The sequence below is a fragment of the Lactuca saligna genome, chromosome 4 (genome assembly GCF_052625555.1).
Source record: "Lactuca saligna cultivar CGN05327 chromosome 4, ASM5262555v1, whole genome shotgun sequence".
Classification (NCBI taxonomy): Eukaryota; Viridiplantae; Streptophyta; class Magnoliopsida; order Asterales; family Asteraceae; genus Lactuca; species Lactuca saligna.
In genome coordinates this window covers 135,653,141-135,679,483 of record NC_136420.1, presented here as the reverse complement: position 1 = coordinate 135,679,483, position 26,343 = coordinate 135,653,141, and the positions used below count along the sequence as shown (strand labels likewise).

Sequence of the window (26,343 nt, the reverse complement as noted above, 5' to 3'; positions counted from 1 at the left end):
AGAAAGGTTACTTCTACATTTTGGTTTTCGGTCATAAGACTACATTACACAGATTTTAAAGAAAATATCGGAGTTTCTGGATACATATTCGAACGCTTTTACAAGGAAAACGGTTTACTTTTCTAACGAAATCTCTTATGAACTCACCAACCTTTGTGTTGACACTTTTTCAAAACTACTTGTATTCTCAGGAATTCAGTGAAAACAGGAAATCAACAACGTTTTGAGGATGGGACGATAAATCGTCAAACAGTTCATTTTGTATCATAATGTAATTGATGTGAATCATGTCAACATGTACTTTGATGTAACTTTTTCAATTATAATTGTGATGGTTGTATTTACTTTGAGCACTATTATACTCGTTGTTGTGATACTCTACATGAAGTCCTCCACCCCCGGACATTTCCGCCATCCTTGGTTTGGGGGTGTGACAGAGTCTTAAATGTGTGGTGGTTGGTAGATTATGGGTAAATATTGTAAACAACAGGGACCATTCATGTAATTTATTTTAAAAAGAAACATGTCATGTTCTTATTGGATATCACAAATTAGCCTTAATTATGCATTTTCTATTGATCTCTTCCCCCACACACACACACATATATATATATATATATATATATATATATATATATATATATATATATATATATATATATATATATATATATATATATTAATTAGATTCCATAAAAACATGGGCATAGACAGCCCATAGCCTGACAAGCCCTGATCATAATGATTGTACTAAAAAATAGAAAAAAACTAATGCATATTATAAATCAAAACAAATTTTGGTTCAAATAAAAAAAATACAAATCTAAAACCATATTGTTTTTAACTTGAAAAAAAACAACTAAAAAAACAAAAAATAATGAAGAACCAAGTTTTTAAAGAATATTAATCTTTTATGGAGAATTAGATCAATTCATCACCACATTTCATAATCATGATCCGGTACATATCTCCTTAATCGGAGTAATTCATCACCACATTTCATAATAGGGATGAGCATGGGTCTGTTTGGGTCGGTTTTTGGCTAAAACCAAACCAAACCGTAGAAAGTCGGATTTTTGATTTTTAAAACCATTGAGGTTCGGTTTTTGCATGGGTCGGTTTTTTCGGTTTTCCGGGTTGGGTTTATGGTTTTTCGGTTTTAAACCGTGGGTTTATGAGCTCCTGTTTTTTTCTAGTCTTTGGGTTCAAACCTAATGAAAATACATTGCGATAAATACTATTGTATCTACTTTAAATATACTAAAATAAAGAATACGAATTCTAGTATTATAAAAACATAAAAAATGTTCAAAAGATCAAAGTTTAACACCATTAACACTTTGTTGAAAATAAATATAAAATATTAAAGAGATAAAGTCTAAAGTCTAACACTAAAAGTGTAAATCATAATATAAATAATATATGTGGGTCGGTTCGGTTTTTATGGGCGGTTTTATACGTTAAAGCCGAACAAAACCATTATTTTTTGGTTTTCGTAAAATTCAAACCTAAACCGTCGGTTATTGATTTGGTTTCGGTTTTTCGGTTTCGGTTATGTCGGTTTTTTTCGGTTTTTCGGTTTCGGTTATGTCGGTTTTTTTCGGTTTTACGGTTTTCGGTTCGGTTTTTGCTCATCCCTATTTCATAATCATGATCCGGTACATATCTCCTTAATCGGAGTGTGGAGGTAACCCCTTCCTAAATCATGTCATCGTAGTCTTACAAAAGTAGTTACTTGATTGGAATAAATGTTGAATAAAAAAAAAACATTTTGTATAAGTTGAAGTAAAATCTGTTTTTTTTAAACGGTTAATCCATAAAAGAAATGGTTATCCCTTCTAAGCCCATAAAATCTATCAAAATCACTTATTGGTGCTCGGTACGGAGCATTTGAGAGATTATAGTTTCTAGCATTTGACAAAACGTTTCATTTTGAACAGAAAGTCTCGTTTAACAGTACAAGCTTTCAAAACTTCTAACGTTCCAAATTTAAAAGTTACTTAATAATGTAAAGTTTAACAAAATACTACAACCTATAAGCTACGTGTTATCCGCTACTACCTAATTTTGTCATGCCACCAAAACCAATATAAAAAAATAATAAATACCAAAATTGTTTTCACAAAAAAGAGTTTCCGTTTTAACCAACTAATTAATATGCACCTCTACTTAGTACTAGTTCAATTTTATTTTTTTATCGGTTCATAGGAACTTTAGGCACACCACAGCCCACCACCAAAGTTGTAGGCCGCCAAGCTTCACTAGATTCTTGTGGATGGTATTCACCTAATCCACTAATTCATGGTGGGAAAAGAAACAAATTCCATTCTCAATTCTCAATTCCCCTAAACGGATATTCCTCGTCATATTCATTTCCCAAAATCAGTATATTCCTTTTTAAACTACTTTAACAAACAACCACCCTTGGATCACTTTTCAATCCTCACGTGACAACAAACCAACGCCTCAGATCAAATCCCACGATAAATATTCCTTTGGCATCTTAAAAACATCCCACTTTTTCAATTCCTATAAATACTTTCACGTACTCGTAGTTTACTATTATACCAAAATCCTCATTCTTTTCTTGTGTTCATTATTCAACAACAATGTCAGGAATTGTAGTGATTTTTGACTTCGACAAAACAATCATCGACATTGATAGCGATAATTGGGTAGTCGATGAGTTGGGTGCAACCGATTTATTCAACCAACTTCTTCCCACTATGCCATGGAACTCCGTTATGGTATTTTAGTTTTTTATTTTTCAAGATACGTATAAATATTTATATATATTTTTTATCTTTAAAGTATTCGTTTTGAACAGGATAAGATGATGAATGAGCTACATTTGCAAGGTAGGAGTATTGAAGATATTGAAAATGTCCTTAAACGTACCCCGATACATCATCGGGTTGTTCCTGCCATTAAAGCTGCATATGCTTTAGGGTAACTTTATTTTTTCTTTTGTTTGGATTTGTAATAGTTATTGTTTTGTATAAAAATGACTAACAATATGTAATGAATTTATTTCAGATGTGATTTGAGGGTGTTAAGCGATGCAAATTTGTTCTATATAGAAACTATACTTAAACATCTTGGGATACGTGAATGTTTCTCAGAGATTAATACGAACCCGGGTTTTGTCGATGACAAAAAAAAGTTAAGGATTTTGCCGTACCATGATTTCCATGTTTTCTCTCATGGTTGCACCCTTTGCCCTCCCAACATGTGCAAGGTCAGTTTTTAGTTATCTGGTAATTTTATAATATTTAAATCGTACACTTAAGTTTATGTTTTAATATTTTTCGTTGAAAATTTATCTAACAGGGTAAAATAGTAGAAAGAATTCAATCCGAGTTAGCAAAAGAAGGAAAGAAAAGGATTATATATTTAGGAGATGGAGCGGGTGATTTTTGCCCGAGTCTAAAGCTAGGGGAAAATGATTGCATGATGCCAAGGAAAGATTTTCCTGTTTGGGATTTGATATGCAAAAACAGAAAACTTCTAAAAGCTGAAGTACATGAATGGACCGATGGAGAAGACCTCGAGCGAGTTCTTCTCCAACTCATTGGGAAAATGATGTTGATGGAAGATGAGAACACAAATCAAATGTTTGATTGCAAGTTTGAGACAATTGCACATGAAGTTTTGCCTAAACCTCTCTATGTTCCTTAGAAATCCATATGTAACTATCTAAAGATTATTGATACTTTTTAAATAATGTATGTTTTTTTGACTGTGTTTATACGGAGTAATGCTAAACTTATTGATCTATGTTTTTATTGTTATTCTATATTCTATAGCAAAATTATATATGAGAAAATAAAAGAGACTTAAGGTCACACGGTTTGTTTCCTTTTCACCGTGCGATTTGCTGATTAAGACAAGAAACTATATCAGAAAACACCACATATTGGATGCCGTTTAGGTGAAAGGTGTCCCTACTTCATGTAGACTTCCCTCACTATTTTTCATTCTCTGATTGGCCAGTTTAGGTGAAAGGTGTCCCTACTTCATGTAGACTTCCCTCACTATTTTTCATTCTCTGATTGGCCAACAGCTAAAAAATTGTATTTTTTTTTTTAGTTTTTACAGTATTTAATTAAATTATATATATGCTAAAATTTTATCAAAAAATATATTAAAATTTAAAAATTTATAATTTTAATTTTCTACAAAAAAAAGAGTATAGTATTGATGTATAATATATTTTTTTTAAATAAAAATATAAATAAGACGAAGTAAAAGTTAGCGAAAATATTATGTTGCAGAGATGCAAGAAGAAAAAATGAAAGGTGAAAGTAGGGGTGAGTATGATGCGGTTTGGTACGGTTTTAAGATCAAACTGAACTGCAAATCATATGGTGCGGTTTTTGTATTCTTAAAACCGTTGGGTGTGGTTTTGCAATGGTTCGGTTTTTCGGTTTTTAAATGAGGTTTTAGTTTGTATCGGTGTGGGTTCGGTTTTAAAACCGTGTTTAGACTTTGGTGCAATTTTTTATGTTTATTGGTGCGGTTTTTTAAAACTATAAGAACTAAAAACCATGTGCATGTAAGCTTGTATTATATTGTTTGTTTGTTTTTTTTAAACCATTCATTTTCAGCTCAAAAAAAAAATACATAATCAAAAATTGTAATTCGCTTAAAATACAACATGTGATTACTCTCACAGACTAATTAATAATTGAAGGTTGGTTGATTTTGACTTAATTTCTTACAAACTTATTACATGTAATTAATTAGTACGATTGACTAATAATAGAATATTTCTTTTGCATCCTATATAGTCTTACACAAACACAAAATAAACATATAATAAATATATTTTTGTTTATAAGTATTTTAAATAGCATGTATATAATATACATTGATTGATTTATTACTATACACATTTGCGGTGCAGTTCGGTTTTGATTGATTTATTACTATACTCGTGGCCTTCTTCGCGCTCATTCTTCAATGGCTTTTGACAAAGATGAAGTAATGTCAAACTTGAAATATTTTGAGCAAAATAAAGATGGAAATTCAAATGAACAAAAGGAAAAATTGATTTGCGATAAACTAGATCTAAACAGAAGCCACAATGAAAACCCTAACACCTTGTTCCCAAGTTCTACTTAAGGAGAGATATGGATGGATATGGAGGGAAAGTGAGGGATATAGAAGGAAAATTGTGTTCCCGAATTTCACTAATGGAAGGAAAGTGAGGGAAAGGAAAGGATTTTGGATCTATATTTTCCTTCCAAAATTCCCTTCAAAATTGGACGGATTTAGGAAGAAAGTAAGGAAAAAGAAAATCTTTAAGTTTTATTTTTTTTTTCCTCCTAACTCAGGAACACAAAATCTTAACATTTTCCTTTCATTTCTTTCGAACTTGGAAACACGGAATAAATTTCTTTCCTTCCTCTCCCTTTCAGTCTATCTGTATTTTCCTTCTCTTTCAATTATTAAATTTACAAAAAAATACTAATAATAATAAAAATAAAAAAAGAACTTGGGAACAAGACGTAAAGACTCGTGCTCAGTTTTTAATTAAGTAAAAGAAAAAGGAAAGGGAATGGAAATCAATTACCTCCAAGGAAAAAAAGAAACCCAAGAAAAGTTTATGTTCTAGCTTAATATGGAAGGAAAAAAAATAAAAGGAAAAGGGAAAATGACTTGCAAGGGTAATTATATTTTCGTCTTGTTCACGTTTAGGTAACTTTATTTTTTTGTACACATGCGACCATTTAACTTGTTAAATGTGTTCAAATATTATCATCGTCACCTGCTATAGCAGATGACAATGGTAGTATGTGAATATATTTAACAAGTATAATGGTCAAATGTATATAAAAAAAAGTTGTCTAAATGTGAACAATTTTTTCTTTTTTACAAATTTATGAAGAATTTTTATAATTTCTTACAATATTTTTATGATATCTTTTCCTATAGGTTTTTCTAATACAATGTTTTAAACTTTACTTGTATTTTTTTTTCTAACTTTTTTTATACTTTCATATAATTTTAATACAAATGCTTTTAAGCCAAATATTTTATAAATATGTAAAGTTTTTCTTACAAATTTTTAACTTGTTTTTTTATATTTTCATACAATTTTTTTACAAATGTTTAACTTCTGATCATGCCCAATACCCGAAATGACCCACAAATGTGCTAAAAATGGCCTTAACCCATGAATAAGGATATCTAACACTAGAATGATCAAGGTAACAACTTGTTACCTTCAAATGGAAGCCAAAACGATGTGGGTGTTGGATCCATAAGCTCCTTCACGTTCCAAGCTTCTCAACCTTCAAGCTTCTTCAACAAATGCACCAAAGACACTCTTTTAGCCTCACAAACACAAAGGAGCAGTAAAGAACGATTATGGTTTCCTTCTCTGAGTAATGGGGTGATAAGGGAGGCCAAAGGATGCGGGTTAAGTCCTTTAAATAAGGGTGCAAACCCTAAAAATTAGAGGTTTCTCATTCAGCTACTACTCGTCGAGTTGGGGTCCTCCAACTCGTCAAGTAGACCTCATAAATCACGTGGGTTGGCTACTCTCTACACGACGAGTTGGGGCCTCCAACTCGTCGAGTAGGCTTCCTTATTTGCAATAAAATCCCTAAAATCACACTTCTAGAAATCGGGATGTTACACAAAAAATAAACAACATCTAAGTATAAGATTATTTATAATAAAATTAAAAAAAAATTGTGAGTTTAAGGTGGACATGACATTAGGCTTATACACAACACTTAATCTTTTATTATTAATATTATGTAATTACTACTTATTTTTTTAATGGAAATTATTGATATTGGTTTAAAATTTTAAGTTATGATCTTGATTAGTTTATCATGAGTTTCAAATATTATTAATTTTGTATGGTGATGATTATATTTATCTAACATTTGATATACATTATACCCGTTGATGTTTGAAATTATTAATTAAATACAAATTACATTAATTAAAAACATAGAAATTTAAAACCTAAATTACTAAAAAAACATAGAAAATTAAACTTAAATTAATAAAAGAACATAGAAAATAAAAGTTCAATATTAAAAAACTAGAACCTAGTTTCCATATTTTTCCCGAACTTATTGGATTAGAGATGTTATCAATTACATGTAACTAAGATTTGCAAATGGATCATTTGGAGTGTTTGGAGTGGATGAGATATTTTGATTTGGATCCATAGATCAAAGAAAATAAAGAAAATGGGAAGAGATTGTGTGTTTTTGTAGTGTAAAATGTATCAAAAATAAGTATTATTTATAGTTGTAGTATATTTTTTATTAAATTGAAAATGAAAAAGAAAAAAGAAACAAAGAAAACAGTCAAAAATCCGTTTCTAGCCCCTTCTTCTTCCTGATTGGTTGCCTTCGCGCGTCTTACCAGCCACATCACAACCAAGCCACTAGACATCAGGGCGGTGTTCACGCGTGACTTGGTTGTCCCACTTAGTACCACACATAGGAATATCTCTAATATAAGAGGGAATCCATTTGTCTTTCTTATTGTACATCTCATCCAACCATTTATTTTCTCTCATGTTGAATTCGTCCAAGATTAAATCCCACTTATGCTCAAATTCTATAGGTTCAAGATGTATACTCCAAACAATTTTATGTAATCATTTCTTGAAATCTGAATTTTCAACTACATCCGAAGAAATCTGTAATTCCAATTAGTAAGTTGTTAGTATACAATTTTTATTTTAAGAATAACATTAAATATAGAGTCAATCAATAAATTACTTTTGCAGTCACTTTGCTCATGATGTGCCATATACATAATCTGTGTGTACATTCTTGAAACTCTTTTGAAATGAAAGTACATAGAGCAAGATCCATGTCTGACAAAATCATGGAAGGAATTTTTCCATGTGCTTTAATAAAAGTTCTTAATAACCATGTATATGACTCTATTGTTTCATCCGATAAGAGTCCATCCCTAACATTAATTGTCTTGTCATGGTTGTTAATAGCAATGAAAGGAACAAAACTCATATTGTACCTGAAATATATATTATATTATATAAATTAATTAGTAATATAAATATAAAATTTTATATTGCAATGTACCTGTTGGTTCTGTATGTGGCATCTATTGAAATTACATTTGAAAACTTAGAGTAATTTTCTTTAACTGTTTCATCTGCCTAAAACATCGCATTTAGAACTTTATCACTTAGCTTATATTCAAAATGAAAATTTGGATAATTATCTCTGCGAATTTACAACTAGTCCACAACACATTGGGCATCATTAGGTCCAACTATATTGATATAATCTCTCCAAAAATTTTTGTAATCAATCTTGGATGCAGTTACATTATCATAGCCTCCTTTTAGAGTTGCTTGTAACGTGTGGGCTTTTGTAGCTCCAATGTTTAGAGTAGAAGCTTTCACAATAAGTACCTGATCAGAAATTGTGAGGTTTTGGCTTTTACTACAAATGTTTTCTTGATCAAAATCAAGTGGATGATTATGTATTGCCCGAAATTTGTATACTATAAAAGTATCACTTTTATGATCTTGTGAAAACCTATCATTGCCATGAAGCATGTTACCTTATGGTAACATTTTCTTTCTTTCTTTTTCATGAAGAATGTTACCTTATGATAACATTTTCTTTCTTTCTTTTTCAGACCCTTTGATGTAAGTGTATCAATGGATTTTTTCTTTGGTTGACCTACTTGTTGCACCTTACATGTTTTTTTGTAGAGTATAATCATCATAATAACTTGAAGATCCTAATCTAATTCTAAAGACTGCAGCTTTCCCATACTTCTGGTAAATTTCAATTGCTTCATTTAAAGATGGAAAAGTATATATTTTCCTTAGGAGTCAAATATTTTGCAACAGTTGGATGATATAAATCGTCTCCATCAGGATAAATTTTTTCCGTGAATATATGAAAATTGTAGTTATTATAATAAATATTTAATCATTTAATATAATAACTACAATTTATTATAATAACTACAATTTTCATCTTTTGCAACAGTTGGATTATATAAATCATCTATGTTTAATGTTTGTGATTGATTACTTGAAGAATTATTATGAAGAATTATTGAAAGATTCAGTTGGATCAATGGTGAAATCAATTGACAATAACATATCTTTTGCAATAATTGGATGATAAAAATCATCTCCATCTGGATATATTGGGAAAAAAATTTGACTGTGTAATTTTCAAAGTTATTATCATTACTATTTAATCATATAATACAATCGTTGAATTCTTGTTTACATCATCTTCGTTTACTATTGTTCTTGATTTTCCAATTGCAAAATTATTGAAATCCGTTATCGATGTCAGATTATGTTCTTGCGTACTCATTTCTTTTTACTTTCAGTATTTTTTTTGTAAGATCAAACTATGGATGACGAATTGATTAACTGAATCTCCAATTCATAATATTTTGGTTATAAGCTATCGTAACTGTTAATATGTAAGTAGTTTATCATTATGTAGTTATTTTAAATATACAGATTTTGAAATCGTGGATAGCAAAGTTCTTTAATTGACATCTATACCATTTTTAAATAAGTTAAATGATTTATTAAAAATAATCAAGAGTAATGATGTGTCATCTTATGATTTATTAAAAATAATCAAGAGTAATGATGTGTCCAATTTATCGAGTTTTTAAGACCGGTCTGACCGATCGAACAAATTTAACCATCAAACCGATAAGACAACATGTTCAATGTCTGGTCCAATTTTCAAAACATTGCCAAAAATATTTAAATAATGTTAATAGTAAACTTAATGATTGCTTTGAGATGCCTTAAACAGTTAGAAACCCCCAAAGACATTTAATTACATGAGTCCCAAAGTAAATGTTCTAAGTATCTGAGTTTGAGACAAAAATATAGTTTAGAAGTAAATTAGCAGATATATGTAATATTGTAATGTTTGTTAACATATGGAAAAATTAAATATCATCTTCCTAATTATCATTCTATTAATATAAAATTATATAAACCCGTGACATGTATAGTCTATTAATTTTTTTAATCTATCTTTTTATATAAATAACGTCATTAAGAAATATTTAAAGCATATTTATTATGCTGCAATAAATAAAGGGATATTTAGTTAACCACCGTAAAGGAAGTAATTAACAAAACCAATTTATTTTTTAAAAATAAGAGTTAACCAACTTGTTTGCAACATGACATTCTAAAGAAATAACGTTTGCTTTGGAGTTAGTAAAATTTGACGTAAATATAATCTGAAATCTAACATGTCAAAATTAGAGTTATTCGTATGACCAAAGACATAACATAAAGCAGTTGAATTGACATAAATATCCCTTTATTTATTGCAGCATATACGTATATATTTTTTCCAAGTACAAACATTTTTTAGTACCATATACGTATACATTTTTAGCATCCTATGCACAAACATTTTTTAGTACCATATACGTATATATTTTTTCCAAGTACCGTATGCACAAATTTACATATATTTATGGTTTTTTGTTTTAAAACAAGTTAAGGTATACTCAAACTCTCGAGTTATTTTAGGAAGGAAAATATGGGAAATGAGAGGGAATGAAATGAAAAGAAAACGTTAGTAAAAAAACCATCAGTATAAAAATATTTTCTTATTTATTTATGTTGTTATATGGCTTCCTAAAACAAGTAGTATGTCTTGTTTATGGTTTATATTGTAAAAAATTTGATAATGTTTATGACACGTATAATTCACTTGAGATTAAAAAAATTGAGATTTTGAACTTCAACCTCAACCATATATTTTTCATTTGTCATTCTAACGTTCAGACATATAGCAACAACAAGATATATCTAATAATAAATAATTATATGACAAAAATGTATGATCATATATAATTATACATGTTTATATGTATATTTATAATCATAAATGATTATACATATATGTATGTTCGAGTAATCATATATAATTATGATACTTGGTGTCAGAAGAGATACAGTGATATAAGTAACGAAGATAATAGTAATAGAATCGGCTAGTATCTGAGATGGTTGTGGCAGATATGATGGTGGAGGAGAAATGAACGGACAACAATATATAATCATTATGACTATAACATGTCTGCCACATCGGGTCGTAGAAAAGTTAAAGCAGCAGATATAAAATATGTGAATGAGGTTGAATCTCAATATCGTTATTTTATTTTTACTCTCAACGAAATATATATATATATTTATTTATTGTCTTTTTTAATTGTAATGTATTCGGTTATATCATATGCTAACGTATTTCGTTATCATTAGAAAATACATAGCTGAGGCTTGGATTTACAATAATATACCAAAACACAACAAGTTAATAAGTTATCTTACTTAGTAATATGATAGATTCGGGAATTCTGAATGGTGCTACAAAATAATGTTTCCAAAATAGATCGTTATAACAAAAATAAACACAAACAAATAATCAGTCATTTTTGTTAGTAACCATCTTTTTAATGGTTAGTTTAATCGATATCCAAAAAATAAAACTTAAATCAGTGTGTGTACAGCATACCAACAAACCATTTTTCTTTTATTTAATCGTTCATTTCATGACAAATTTTGGTGATGGTTCCTATGAATTTTATCCATGAATAATCAAAACCCTAATCACAATCATAGTAATACCAGATTACAGTAATCTAAAACAAACCTCAAATCACATAGATAAACGACGTATGATCCATCGTCTCACCAGGCACATCCTCGTGCACCTTCGGTTGCTCTTGCCCACCAACCAATCTCGCCGGATTTCCAACCGCCGTCGTCCTCGGTGGAACATCAATCATCACCAGTGACCCCGCCCCAATCTTCGCCCCTTCTCCGATCTTCACATTCCCCAAAACCGTCGCACCAGCACCGATCAAAACTCCATCCCCAATCTTCGGATGCCTATCGCCACCTACCTTTCCGGTTCCACCTAACGTCACATGATGCAAAATCGATACGTTGTTCCCAACCACCGCCGTTTCCCCAATCACAACACCGGTTGCGTGATCCAACAAAATCCCTTTCCCAACCCTAGCAGCAGGGTGTATATCCACCGCGAAAACATCCGCTATGCGTGAGTGCAACGCAAGTGCTATAGGCTTCCGGTTTAAAGCCCAAAGTCTATGGGCCACACGATGGGCTTGGATCGCTAAAAAGCCTTTGTAGTTTAATAAGCAGTGAGCGAAGGAGATGCAGGCAGGGTCTCGTTGACGGGCGGCGCGTAGGTCGGCGACGGTGGCGGAGAGGAGAGATGGGTCGGATGAGAAGGTGTTGAGGAAAAGATCGTAGAGGAGGGTGGAGAGGAGAGTGGAGGAGCAGAGTTTGTTTCCTAAATGGAAAGAGAGAGAGCGTGTGAGAGATGAGTGGGAGATGATGGTGGAGTAGAGGTAACTGGCGAGGGCTGGTTCGGATTCGGCGTCGCGGCGAGCTTCGGCTTTGATTTCGTTCCAGACCCAGTCGCATTCGTTTTCTCCGCCGTTGACGGCGGTCTGTGGAGACGATGATGACATCGTGGACTGCGATGTGGCGTTCCGATCTTGAACCGGCATCTTGAGATGGCGTAAGTCTGTGTGAATAAGTGGGTGGGTGTGGCCCAAACCGGATTATTGTACGGTCATAGTATAAAACGATACAGCATATACCACTAATCATGTATTGTTATTTTACTTTAATGCCCTTCGTCCATTTCTTATATTTCGTATTTTAATTTAATTTAATTTAATTTAAGAGAAATTAAATTGATTCCTACTTTTTATGCCTACAAATGTTCCTACCCAATAAAATTATGACAAGTGTTATGTTTTCATATTTTTTAAACTAAATCATTAATACTATATTAGGAATATATCAAAAACAATTAAATTGAATAGTGATTTGTCATAATTTTAGTGGATAGGAATAATTGTAGGAATAAAAGGTAGGAGGCAATTTAATTTCTCTTAATTTAAATACCATGGTATTGAGCATATTGACATTTTAATCCCTATCGATGAATTTTGAAGTTAGATTTTTTTATTTAAGTTATGTTTTAATAAAACAGTTATTATTAATAAAGAGGTATCCCAGTTAATAATCAGAAATCAAGGGAAATATTTGGCTGACCCACATCAAACCCGTCTTAAGGCCCAATCCGTGGGGATAAATCATGGAGTATCACCAATGTTTTGTATGTGCTAGAGTTTTGAACATGGATCCCCTTTGTGAAATTATGCACCTCGTCCCCTTTGCAACTAAAATATTATTTATAAGTTTTTGGGAGGATTCGGGTGTTGAGATTTCTATTCTTTATTTAAAAAGAGTTGATCAACATATAATTCACTAGACATTTTATTGTCTAACTTATTTTGGATGTATAGCATGGATTTTAGAAAACCCCAGCTTGCGGACTTCAATTCTCGGTTTAAAGATTTATGAGGCCTTACCAAACTCAAGACTCAAAGGCCTTCGACAAACAATCATTAAGCATATGTGATGGCCTTGATTACCATGTATGACAACAAATGGGAGTTTATGAATTCAATAAGCAGTTTTTTAAGCACCATGTGTGCCACCTCCACCACTAAGGCAACATTTAGTGGATGAAATAGAACTGAATAAAACGAAACAATGTTGTTCAAAGGGTATTTAGTTGGAATGGAACAAGAACTAAAGAGGTTATTGACCACAGTTAATATTTTAGTTTCATCTAAAAAGATAGAATAGAATGGAACAACTATAAATATTTGACAGAAACACCCTAAAATAATGCCTCTTCTCCTTGTTTTATTTTTCTTCAAGTGTTTTTCTTTCTTTGCTTCACATCTTCTCTTCCTCTTGTAATATTTTCTCTTATCACATTTTTTTTTCTTTTCAAACGCAATACATCTTCTCATTCTTATTCATGATGACTAATAATTATCTATTCCACATAAAATCGTGATTTTTTTTTTAATTTTTTAAGTTCATAGATAGTGTTTGACAAAAAAAAAATCAAATTTATGAAAGAGAGACCACTCTTTTCTAATAAAGTTATTATTATTTTAATAAAGTTATTAACGATATATATACTTATAAGTATTATACCCTAAAAGAATAGAAATAGTTTATGAAATTTTGATGTGTTTAAGGATAATCCAATAATTTTACGTTCTTGTTCCGTCTCGTTCTATTATTGTCAAACATTACATAAATAATCAATTGAGTCTTGTCCAGTCCAATCCCATCAAATTCTATCCTACGTGCCAAATGCTCCCTAAAGGTACAAATTGCATTGAAACGGAATATCATGAACTCATGGAAGTTATATGGAACTATTTTATTGGAATGTCGTGAACTCGACTGGAACTTACAATATATTATTTGATTTAGTATGAGGTTGATATGATCAAACTTTGCAAGCCCTATATGAGTTCCAACATGCCCTATACTTGTTTTGTTTTCATCGAGTTAAAAAAAATATGAGATTAATGAACTTGGTTGCGTTAGGTGACATGTTTGGTATGTTTTTGGCAATACATTATATAATGGTAGAAATCATATTATTTATTTTGAAGCCAAACCACGACTCAATCATTTTCATACAAAAGGAAACTTTTTATTTTCATTCATCATGTCAAAACGATACAAAGACCTACATACCTATTCCAAACTTGCAATTATAATGACATTCAACTAATTAAGGTAATGTACTCATATGATTATATAATTATACAATATCAAAATAACCAAACCACCAAAAGCAATGAAAGCAACACAAAATATCAAAACCCTAATCAAAAAATGCTAGGCTATAAGTGTTGCTTCAATTGGTTTTTGAACACTATGTTCACTAGGATGTTATTCCAATATCTCATTTCAATTGCTTATGTATTTTCCAAAAATTCTACTTGTGCCAATTGTGAGGTAGTTCTTAATTAAATAACTCAAAAGACTCACAATCTTTGATCTAGATCGGAAGATGTGAGTAGTAACTTATCTTGAATACCACAACGTCTATGAAATGGTTGATTTCTTTCTTCGTGTGTGTTAATTTCGAAACTTAAGTCACTTGATCTAGAACGCATCGCCACTCTTCTACTAATAACTTACTCAAAATGTTTCTATGGGGTGGGAATGATGAAAAAAGAAAGATTCACCGGGTGGATTGGTCCAATATATTTTCTGGGAAAAAATTAGGTGGTGTGGGTGTTGGATCATTATATGATCAAAACATTGCACTCCTAGTCAAGTGATGGTGGAGAATTAGCAAGGACACTATGGGTTGAAGCAATTGCTAGCATTCACAACCTAAAACCACAACCTTCCAACTACTAGTTGGGAAGAATGGATACATCCGGCATATGTAAGAACATTGATAAGGCTGTCAAATGTCTTTCCATTCACAACATCGATTCCAATAATCTTTTTTCTCTATTCCTCGGTTTTAATATCAAAATATTATTCTTGGAAAACATCTGGTGCGAGAATTGCACTCTACAATCTCAATTTCCCCACCTTTATCGAATGGAGTCAGCTAAGAGATGCACGCTTAAGGATCGATTATGCGAAAGTGGTTTCTCGTGGAATTGGATTTGACACTCTCCTGATGTTAATTTTCTTGTTGAATGGAATGAATTTTACACCTTAATTGCTTCAACTGATTTCAATTTCTCTTCAGCTATCAGTTTTCATTTCAATCTTAATAGGGACGGGATCTACCTGTCCATCAGTACCCTGAGACAACTGATAGACACAAAACAATCATAGCCCATTGGGCCTTTGATAAATCGGTCCAAAGTCATTCCTCTCAAAGTTAAATGTTTTGTTTGGAAGGCTACCTAGGGGAGAATTCCTGCTGCTACAACTATTGGTCATAGGGGCATTTTGTTCCAACATTTGTGTTGTCAATTATGTGGCAGGAAGATGAATTTGTTTCACATCTTCTAATGGAATGCAATTTCTCTAAAACGGTTTGATTTTAGATCTTTAGGTGGTGCGAGATACAAGGTATTCAATGTGAAAACGTTTAGGAATTGGTTGATTTTGCTACTTCCTAGCGAAATTGCCCAAAGAAAAGACTCTCACTTATCGTAATTCTCTACTCCTCACTTTAGAATATTTGGTTAGCCCGAAATAATAAAATTTTCAACAAAAGCAATGTTTCACCTACAAGAATGACGGATCTTATTATTGCATAGACTTTTGATTGGTTTACGTACAACGGTAATATTGGAAGGAGCTGGACTGGTTGGATGTGTTCCCTATTTGTTGGGTGAATCGTTTCTCTTGATTGTTTGGTTTTGTTTTATGCTTGTAATTTGTTGTGTTTTGTTTTCCCTTGCACTCATCTCCTTAGCTTCTTGCCAGTGGTTTGGTTTGTTTGTTTTTATCCAAAAAAAATAGCATTTACTTTAAAATCCAAACCCTAGTCAAAATGTGAAATTTTGAACAATATGGTCATTTTATAAAATAAGTTAAAATCCGGCATATATAAATAAGGGACATTTTTTATAATAACCATGTTGATTTTAAGAATTTTGTTAATAGCATGTCATTTAAGATGGTTCACGATAGTATTTATTTTTTTATCATATTAATTGGATTTTCTTTATTCATTATTTTCTAGAAATATCCATTTGAATTGTTTTATTAAAAATTATAACGTTGAATAGTAATGAATTGTTATAGTAATGACTGACCTCACACTATGTTATTTAGTATACATTTAGACATTTTTATTCAAAGAAACAACATTATAAAAGAAAGTTTCTTGATTCACAGGTGGTGTTTGTTTTTTTATCGATATTTTTGATCAGTTATATTGCAGGTGGGCAAATATTTCGAAAAATAATTGTCTGTTTCAAAAGACGATACATGCATGAGACCTGAATGTGATGACAATCCTGATAGAAAGAGACTGTAATAAAAATATCAATTTTCTTTTTGGTGATCAAGTTTGTGATCATGTATCCTTGTATTTTAATTTTCAGGTATGCACAAGTTTTGATGATTGCGACACAAGTATGCATATCTATGGTTTATTGGTTATGTAGCCTACAAAAAAACCAACAAATATGCATATTTAAAATCTTTTTGCACACTGCAGAATTTTGGTTCACATATTATGAAAATATGGGAAAAGAGTGTAGACATTTTACATTTCCAAATCAAGCAATGCCTCAATATATATAACCATTTAGACTACTTAAAATAAATATAATGAAAATCTGAATATTTATATTTTATATTATTTATCAATACAAATGATTATTTGTGTATATATTACGATAGTGGTTTTTGTTTTCATATGGTTCAAGATAAACATTTATTTCCAATCATATTAGTTTGTATTTTTTCAAAATTTGTATTAACCTTCTTTATAAATTTATTTTTAATACTTGTTCTTCAAATCCTTACACAACGTATTTAATTTGTTAATTTAAATACAATACAAATGTGAGATAAGCTAAAGCTTGTTTTAAATAATTTTAGAATATCCAAAAGGCTAGTTTTTACTTAGATAATAATAATAATAACAATAGTTAGAAATTACATCAAATCAAATATTACATTTCACTAAACTATCAATGATCAATATAGAAAATGATCAAAGTCGCCGCTTTAAAACCATTTAATAGTTAATTTCAATGAAATAGTTACTGTTAAAAAAAATATTTGTAAATTTTCTATTTAAATAATTTTAATTCTGTGTAACCGACATTAACTTGAAGGATACACAAGAAGCAAGTCATTTAAGAAAATGATTAATATGTTAAGTTGTTAACCGACAAGAAAAGATGGACATTTAAAGTGCCTAAAATACCATCAATTATACTACAATAATTAATGAAAATAAACTTAAGAACGACAACGAGTTTCATCCAATCTACAAGTACCCAAAATACCCTTTCGAAATTTTTGTATAACTTGCATATTATTCTTTCAGATTTCCAAAATACCAAGTTCAAATCTTCATAAAGAATAATGAATTAGCAGATATATGTATATGTGTATACATATATACACATACATATACATATATACATACATATAACAAATAATAAGAAAATTTACTTATACTTTCAAGTTGAAAAGAAATTACCCGTGGATCATCTCCTGCAGCTAGACCAGTACTCAGCAACAAGCTTTGAGAAATAAGAATCTGACTCCATTAGCTTCGATGGCTCATCATATTCCATCATTTCACCTATTATACATGAAATTTTACTATCGTGCAGAGGGTAATTGTGTCATTTTACGATTGATATGGGTTTGTGAAGAATAAGATACATACCAGAGGAAAGGACCATGACCATGTCACTGTCTATAACAGTTGGAATCCTATGAGCAACCGTTACAACAGTGCAACTTGAGAATTCCTGCCTTATAATCCTTTGTACAGTGGCATCTGTGTCTGAATCGATTGATGCAGTTGCTTCATCAAGAATTAAGATCTTGTTTCGCCTAAGCAACACTCTTCCTAAACAGAACAGCTGTCGTTGACCCATACTCCAGTTTTCTCCTTCATCACTCACTGTTGTAACCAAAAAAAAAAACATATACATTTTAGAATTGGAAAATTGGAATTGGAATTCTACAGTGTTGTTACCGGATGAATCTAAACAGTTTGGGAGACTGGTAATGGTGCTCTTAAGCTGGCATTTCTCCAATGCCTGAAAGATTCAATCAAATTAATAAAAAAGTTTTCGGAAAATTTAATATAAATTTTCTTTTATATTTTTTTTTTACCTCCCATATGTCATGATCGGAGTGAAGTCCTAAGGGGTCAAGATTTGTTCGTATGCTACCCTTGAAAAGGGTAGGTTCTTGAGGGATGACACTTAGTTTCATTCTGAGGTCCTTTAAGCCTATGGAGCAAATGTCCAAACCATCTATATAAATTCTTCCACTATCAGGTTCTACTAAACGAAAAAGAGCAGTTATAAGGGTAGTTTTGCCACTTCCTGTCCTTCCAACAATCCCTACTCGTGTCCCTTCCTTGAAGGTGCAACTGATTCCTTTCAACACCAGTGGCGCATTTGGCCGATACCTAATCTGAAACACACACCCAAGAATTGAAACTAGTCGTAATGGTATCTGTGCATCTTTAGTTAAAATCATGTAGGTTATAAAAAAACATTTTTACATGAAGCATTTTGTTGGTTTTATTCAAGTGGGCTGACCTTGACATCTTGAAAGACGATTCTACCCTTTGAAGGCCAAGAAGGTGGTGGCCTATTATCCTCCACAGTTGCTGGAGGCTCTGGTGGAATATGCATATATTGTTTTATCCTTTCTACTGAAATTACATAATTGGACAGACTACAATACCATCGTGTTAAAAACACATGGGCATTTGTAAGCGCCAATGCATACGAAAGGGAAAGCCCAACTAAACCTAAAAAAAAAATTAAATAAGTTGATTTGATTTAAAACTTATGATAACAAAGTTTTAATATATATAAAATAGAAAAACGAATACCTGGAGGAATATACCCCTTTGGAAGTAAAACCAGGAAAAAAGCAGATGTAAAAAGTGTCAGATTTTGAAGTGCTTCTGCCCTCAACACCAACCATTCCAATGTTGCGTTTGTGAAAATGAAAGTGCTTGCATCAATATCTACAAGTTTTAAATAGTTTTTGAAGAACATTTTTTCTTTTTTAAACGCCCTTATTGTAGCCACCCCTTGTGATGTTTCGGATGCATAATTTACCACAGGTGCTTTTGTTGTTCCATTGATTCTGATAAGTTCTCTTGCAGATGGTTGATAATACCCCTGTATGTAGAGTAGACACCAAGAAGATTGAATATGTTATGTACTTACATGGATTTTGTTTTATGTTTTGTAAAAGTAAAAGTAAAAAAGGTAAAAATTCACCTGGAAATACTTTGTAGCTATTGTAGCAAAAATGCCTACAATGAGGACTTGCCATGTAACTGATGCCATGATGGTGATTGTGGTGAGCAATTCAATACCAGAAATTACCACAAAAGCAAACGAGAAGGGTATGTCAAAATCCACTACACTCATATCTGTTGATGCCTGCAGGAGTAATTTGAGATGTAAAATTGCATATGAATCACATTTACATCACATAAATAAAAGGGTAAAATGGCCATTTGTTGGTATTCAGACAGTTCATTCAGTCCAAAGAAACAGACTTTGTCTATACAGTACTTTATCCATACAGAAAAGGGTAAAATGGTCATTTTGCTCGTATTCAGATAATTCACTGTCCAAAAAAAAACTTTCTATAAACAATGGGAAGTGATTTGTACACAATACTTGTTATCCATACACAAAAATGATATGTTTTTTATGCATATTGTACAACCCCTCTAAAGCATAAATTGTGGTGTATGGATAAAAAGTGCTGTGTACAAATCACTTCCCATAAACAATAAGGTTAAATGGGCATTTGTGTGTATTCAAACAATGGCTGAATGGGATCATATTACCCATTAAGCCACTTTATACAGAACTTAATGGGAAGAAGAGAAATAAAAAACATGCTCTTAACCTGATAAGCTATGGATGTTTCTTTTTTAATTTAATGCAGAAAGAACAACTTAATAAAGAAACCAAGTAAAAGGAGGCTTTCTCCAGTTAAGTCTTAATATTTTACAAAGTTTTCCCACATTTGTTTTTTCCTCTCATTTTCACATATATTTTTTAAGAATAATTTATTCAGACAGAAAAAAGAAAATAGAAACAAGGCCTTACTCGTGTCAGAATCCGGCCAACTGGTGTAGAGTCAAAGAATAGCATGGGTGCCTTGAAGATTGACTTTGTAAACTTTGAGAAGAAGGCTTGAGAGGCTTGTAATCCCAAAAGGGTAGTGAATAAAGCTCTCAAAAAAACAAAAAAAGCACTTGTGGTTGAAATTAATGCATAAACACCAATCAACATGAAACTGCTGATTGTAGGAATTTTAATGGCAAAAGCTAGCCAATAACTAGCTGCAGCCTGAAGAGCAGAAAAAACAATCTGAGTCAGCAGGCTCAAGAACAAGTAACATCCACCTTCTGAGATAACGATGTAATCCAAGAAAGGCTTCCACCCAATATTACCAATTGGCTTCTCTTCTTCTTCAGTCAACTGTACGGTTGACTTTGATATTTCATTAATTTCATTTCTATGGTTTAAACTGTTTGTTTCTTTTAGAGGGGTGTTTTTCTTTTCATAAGATGAAGACTCCAATTCTGTTATTACATTCTTGTGAGCATTCACAAGCTGCTCAAAAGCTGTCCCTGCTTTTATGAGTTCATTGTAGAGACCCGATTGAGTAATTTCACCATCTTCCATCACCTTAAATCAATAACAGAAAATAATGTGACTAGTATTAAAATACATATAATATATTTATCAAACGAAATGAAATATGTTTATATGCAATTTATTTAACAATGTTTTCATGAAATTAAAGTTTATGTTTATAAAATAATATTTTGCCTCACTTACCAATTTAACTTTATTTAGTTTTCTAATTATACATAACAAACATGTTTGAATGATTCAATCCATTACTTCAAGCCAACCAAACATGACAATGGAATGTAATGATCTATTCCATTACCCTGCTCATTCCATTCTTTTGTGATTCCATTCCATCATATACCAAAACAGACCCAAAATATGCTAAATATGTGAAAAGGACTTTCATTACCAGAATATTGTCAACCTCTGAGAGAAACTCCACTTGATGAGTGACAAGAATGACTGTTTTCTCCCTTAAAGCAGTCATAACACAATCCTGAAAGTTAAATAATTCAAATATAATTACCAAAAAGACAATCATGACAAAAAAAAATTGAAATTATAGAAGCTAACATTAAAAAGAGTTGCTGCTGTATGAGCATCTACAGCACTGAAAGGGTCATCAAGAAGATATATGTCAGCATCACTGTAGACTGCTCGGGCGAGTTGAATCCTCTGTTTTTGCCCACCACTCATATTAAGTCCCCTTTGACCTATTTCTGTTAGATCACCATGGTTGAAATCATTAATATCCTTGTCTAGAGCACATGATTTTATGGCATTCTCATATCTGATTGTGTTCATGCCCTTCCCAAAAAGTATGTTATCCCGAATTGTCCCACTTTGAATCCATGAAGCTTGACTAACATAAGCAACTGATCCAAAAACATCCACCTGCTTGCAAGAAAAAGCAATAATAAACTTTAGAAATTTACATATTATAGTGAAATGTAAAAAAAGTTGTTTGTGTACTCACATTTCCTGAAGTTTTGGTTATTTCTCTGAGTATAGCATACAATAGTGATGATTTTCCAGCACCAACTGGCCCACAAACTACAACTTTCTGTCCCCTAGTAACTTCTATATTTATGTTTTTTAGAGTCGGAAAGGGTGATTCCGGATCCCAACTGAAACTGCCATGTTGTATACTAATACAGGTACCTGAATGTTTCTGAATGTCGGAATGGATGATTCCGATCCCATCATTTTTTAGCTCATTCTCCACCAGAAAGGAATTGATCCTATCGAATGAAACTTTACTCTGGATCAACATTGAAAGAGCTTGTGGAAAGTATTTGACTGGCTCAGACATTGTTCTTAAAGTTGCCAAAATTGTGAAAATTGTGGCAGCATTCAAAGGGGCACTCTTGAAAAATGCACACCCGAATAGAATGACTGAAGAAATGATAGTTGGTGACATCCAATACAAAATTGAACCATAAGCCTTTTTATATTGAGATTCACTTAGCCATATGAATTCGGTTTCTCTACAAGACTCAATGAAACCCTCGAATTTCTCTTCCCATGATTGTAATTTAATGATCTTCATATTGTTTAGGATCTCAGAAGTTGACCTTAGTCTCTTGTCTTGAGCAACCATAAACTGAAGTTGACATTTCTGAAGTGCTATTGCAAATGGCACGTTTAGAAGCCCACACAGGAGGAGAGGAACTAATCCAGGGAGAACACCAACTCCTACTACAGAGAACAGGACACCAATGGCTAAAAAGAGTTGGATGAAAGAAGTCCAAGCTACATGAACCCATAAAGGGAATTCACCCATTCTGTATGCATCAACACCAATGTAGTTTACAACTTCCCCTGTAGAATGTCTTTTCCTCCCTAAACTAGAAAGCTTTAGTTGTTTCTCATATACTGCCACCATTAAAGCTGATCTCATCCTCATGCCTGTTCTTTTTGCATCAAAGAAAAAGTGTCTTTGTGATAAAGATTCAACTGCCTTGACTACAATCAGGCATCCTACTAATAGGAGTCCGTATTGTAAATTTTCTATCTCCTGATTGGAATAGTTAACAAAGGCATAGAGTAACAAAGGACCCACTATGACTGCAATAGTTCTAAGCAATGCATAAATTCCTAGCAATACCATTTCAGTACAATAAACTCTTTTTAATGCCCTGACAATTAGGTTAGCATCATTTGAGGTCTTCTCCCTTTGAAGTGAGTCCCATGCTGTTTTGAATTGGTTATAGGCAACTATAGCTTGGTCTTTAGGTGCTAGAGAGGGAATGTCTTCAAGAACTAGTGGCTTCCTATAACCTAAGGAAATTAAAGGGTTAACCCAAGAAAATACCAATTTGCTTAAAAAACTAGGCTCTTTTAGTTGATTTGTGTTCCCTTCCTTGGTTTCGTTTGCCAATAGAGGATCTAATAAGGTGTTTGGTGTCTGTTGAGTGACAAATTCTTTGCCATTTCTCAGAGCACAGAAGAAAAGAAAGAAGCTAGCTATCCATTCTATAATCTCCAACACTAAGATGCTGTGTTTCTCTACTAAATTCTCGATTTCTATGGTGGACATAAACACAAATAGTAACATCCACCAAACAGAGACCAAAGTTTTGATGAATTTTGATCTTTCTACAAGCAATGAAACTGTCAAAGTTAACCATATAAGTACCCTACCAATGTTCATCACCCAATCTGAACAATTGAAGCTCCTAGTTCTAGCAATCACTTCCCATAAACAATGGCCAAGATAAGCACCGCCGATTAGAAAACAGCAGATAGCGACTGATACAGAAATCCAGTCGCTTCTCCTGTATCGATTCTCTCTTACTCCACGTTTCTTCAGATAAACAACTAATAAATTCGAACAGAAGACGATGACAAACAGCAAGTTCAACAAATCTAAGATGATCCTTTGACTTTCTGGTGATTCCAAATCACATTCATCCTCACAAATGCATCCACCTGTAAATGGACCGTTGTACAGAAACAATTAGCACATGTAGTTTAGTTTGGAATTATACCTCTGAAAACCTAAAATTAATATAAAAATTAGGATATACGTAGCGAAAAACGAAATTCTCAAAAACTGCATACAGTTAGCAACAAGTTGATGCTAGAAGATATGCAATAGGCGTCAAAACATGAAAAGTTACCAAGTAAACTCCTCAGAGACGCCATTGATGTAGAAGATCTCTATGTGTGCTCAATTTAGAACGATATTCTCCATTCTTTATTATCAGCTTCTGTAATACGTGTGTGTATATAAGGAGCTCATCTTCTCTTCTCCATCTCCGTAAAATTACACAAATTACGCCGACGATCGATGCTGGTGTTTGGAAGTTTGGATACGCAGCGTCAACATGTGCAAGTGTTCAGCCAACTTCCAAATTTTGTATAAATAAATAAGTCGTTGGCATTTATTATAAAAAATGATTGTAACCTTTTTAAAAGAAATATTTTAGTTTATTATAAAAGATTCTCCTTAAATAACCTTTTAAATAGAAAGTTGTTATCTATAGTTTTAAGTTTCAACAATTATCTTTTTAGATAGACAAAATTGCGTAAATGACGAATCAAAATTATAGGATTTTTGTTAAAAAAATTTGGTGATAAATTATGTTGGGAATGCAACAAAACAAGTTAAACAGTTCTGAAAAATATTTAACGATTTCGGTAACACTCACAGAATAAAAAAACTACAAAAAATTACAAACAAAATTAAACACGGTATTTAACGTGGTTCGGTCTAATCTGACCTACATCCACGGGCGAACAAGAGAGAGAGGATTTTATTTAACACTAAAGAAAATTACAATCATACAAGGCTAAAACTGCACTTTTAATCCGATCGCTCACTGTAAGGTATCACTCGTATTTTAACTACCGAAAATAAAATACAACCTCACTATTTCTTTTCTGTGTATATATGATCGTTGTGTTGTGCTCTATCTGATCTCTACTTACAACACACACACACACACACACACACACACACACACACACATATATATATATATATATATATATATAGAGAGAGAGAGAGAGAGAGAGAGAGAGAGGATCAAATAAGAACACCTAAAAGATTGAGAACGCGAGAACAGTTCTGGATCAATCAATATATAAGGGCATAGTAGTAACTATATATTTTAATTAAATTAAAATTCAATCAAATTCCCTTAAATTTAGGATCGGTTACCAAAAAACAAAGAAATATTCAATTTTTTATTTTTTTTATTAATGGAATATAAAAAATGTTTTTAGTTAAAGTTATTTAAAATCTTAAAAAAATCATTTTATTCTCCTATTTCACGTTTTTTTTTTCAAAAAAATGAATATAAATCCAATTTCAAATCAATACATTTGTATTCACAAACGAAATGTTTCTTCAAAAAACCAAATATTACTCCAATCACAAATGAATACACATCAAATTACAAATAATTCAATGCCTTTTTCATCAATTGAAATGAATACACTACTATTCATAAATAAATACAATCATTTATACATTAATACACTTCTATTCACAAATGAATACATTGTTATTCATAAATTAATACACATTTTATCATAAAATGCATACCTCTAATCATAAATAAATACACTCATTCACATGAATACACTAAAATTCATAAATACGTACAACCATTCTGTGACAACTCGATATTTCGAGGCAATATAATGGAACGCAAGTCAAATTTAGGTCAAAATTTAACTTTCCAAAAATCTTATTTGGGTTAAATAAAGTAGTAGGAATCGTTTCAAGGTTTTCATACATATAAAGAACCCTAAAATCCGAGTTATAACGAAGAAGTTATGGCCAATCGAAGATTCTCGGCAAAACCGGCAATACTGATAAATGTAAAACGCGAAGTTTCAATACAATAGTTTTTGGCCTTAGGTATCTAAATGAAAGTTTTAGATATCATCAAACCGTAAACGTACATAAAAAGAACGTCCAAATCTGACTTCGTATGAGGAAGTGGTGATTTTTCTAAGTTACAAATATAGCAGTAGACAACTAAAAACTCGAAATAGAGATCGAGAGACTTTTAGCCGACACAATCTAAATGAGAATTGAAGGGCTCAACAATACTAGCGCAACGGTAAAAAGTCTGACGAAAACGGACGTCGGATGAAGAAGTTATGGAACTTTAA

At 31.9% G+C, this 26,343-nt stretch overlaps 2 protein-coding genes and 1 pseudogene across 3 annotated transcripts; 1 reads left to right on the top strand and 2 right to left on the bottom strand.

Moving 5' to 3' along the window:
- The first annotated feature begins 2,550 nt into the window (after positions 1-2,550).
- LOC145038825 (inorganic pyrophosphatase 2-like) lies at positions 2,551-3,845 on the top strand. Its single transcript, XM_078987060.1, has 4 exons — positions 2,551-2,747; positions 2,828-2,949; positions 3,037-3,238; positions 3,331-3,845. Exons 1-4 carry the CDS (start codon positions 2,610-2,612, stop codon positions 3,676-3,678), a joined length of 810 nt encoding a protein of 269 aa, XP_078843186.1. The 5' UTR covers positions 2,551-2,609; the 3' UTR covers positions 3,679-3,845.
- A 7,677-nt stretch (positions 3,846-11,522) lies between these two features.
- On the bottom strand, positions 11,523-12,615 carry LOC145042859 (serine acetyltransferase 5 pseudogene; annotated as a pseudogene).
- Positions 12,616-17,769: 5,154 nt separating this feature from the next.
- LOC145042858 (ABC transporter C family member 8-like) lies at positions 17,770-24,575 on the bottom strand. 2 transcript variants are annotated; one of them, XM_078991359.1, is made up of 12 exons: positions 24,339-24,575; positions 22,193-24,147; positions 21,790-22,113; positions 21,626-21,712; positions 20,683-21,267; positions 19,837-20,001; positions 19,440-19,734; positions 19,141-19,355; positions 18,707-19,012; positions 18,567-18,630; positions 18,252-18,491; positions 17,770-18,164 (listed from the first exon to the last, which is right to left on the bottom strand). In XM_078991359.1, the coding sequence occupies exons 1-12, from the start codon at positions 24,361-24,363 to the stop codon at positions 18,067-18,069; spliced, it is 4,359 nt and encodes a 1,452-aa protein (XP_078847485.1). In that variant the 5' UTR covers positions 24,364-24,575; the 3' UTR covers positions 17,770-18,066. The 2 variants fall into 2 exon arrangements, with proteins under 2 accessions (XP_078847485.1, XP_078847486.1); XM_078991360.1 differs by having other exon boundaries at positions 17,771-18,164; positions 21,790-22,110.
- Between the last annotated feature and the right edge of the window lie 1,768 nt (positions 24,576-26,343).

Excerpts from the sequence above, each read along its gene's own strand:
- LOC145038825 (XM_078987060.1), top strand. The coding sequence starts at position 2,610 with ATGTCAGGAATTGTAGTGATTTTTGACTTCGACAAAACAATCATCGAC. Across the intron at positions 2,748-2,827 it reads TGCCATGGAACTCCGTTATG|GATAAGATGATGAATGAGCT; the intron begins GTATTTTAGTTT and ends CGTTTTGAACAG. Across the intron at positions 2,950-3,036 it reads AAAGCTGCATATGCTTTAGG|ATGTGATTTGAGGGTGTTAA; the intron begins GTAACTTTATTT and ends AATTTATTTCAG.
- LOC145042858 (XM_078991359.1), bottom strand. The coding sequence starts at position 24,363 with ATGGCGTCTCTGAGGAGTTTACTTG. Across the intron at positions 18,631-18,706 it reads CCGATCATGACATATGGGAG|GCATTGGAGAAATGCCAGCT; the intron begins GTAAAAAAAAAA and ends TGAATCTTTCAG. Across the intron at positions 18,492-18,566 it reads AAACTGTTTAGATTCATCCG|TGAGTGATGAAGGAGAAAAC; the intron begins GTAACAACACTG and ends TGGTTACAACAG.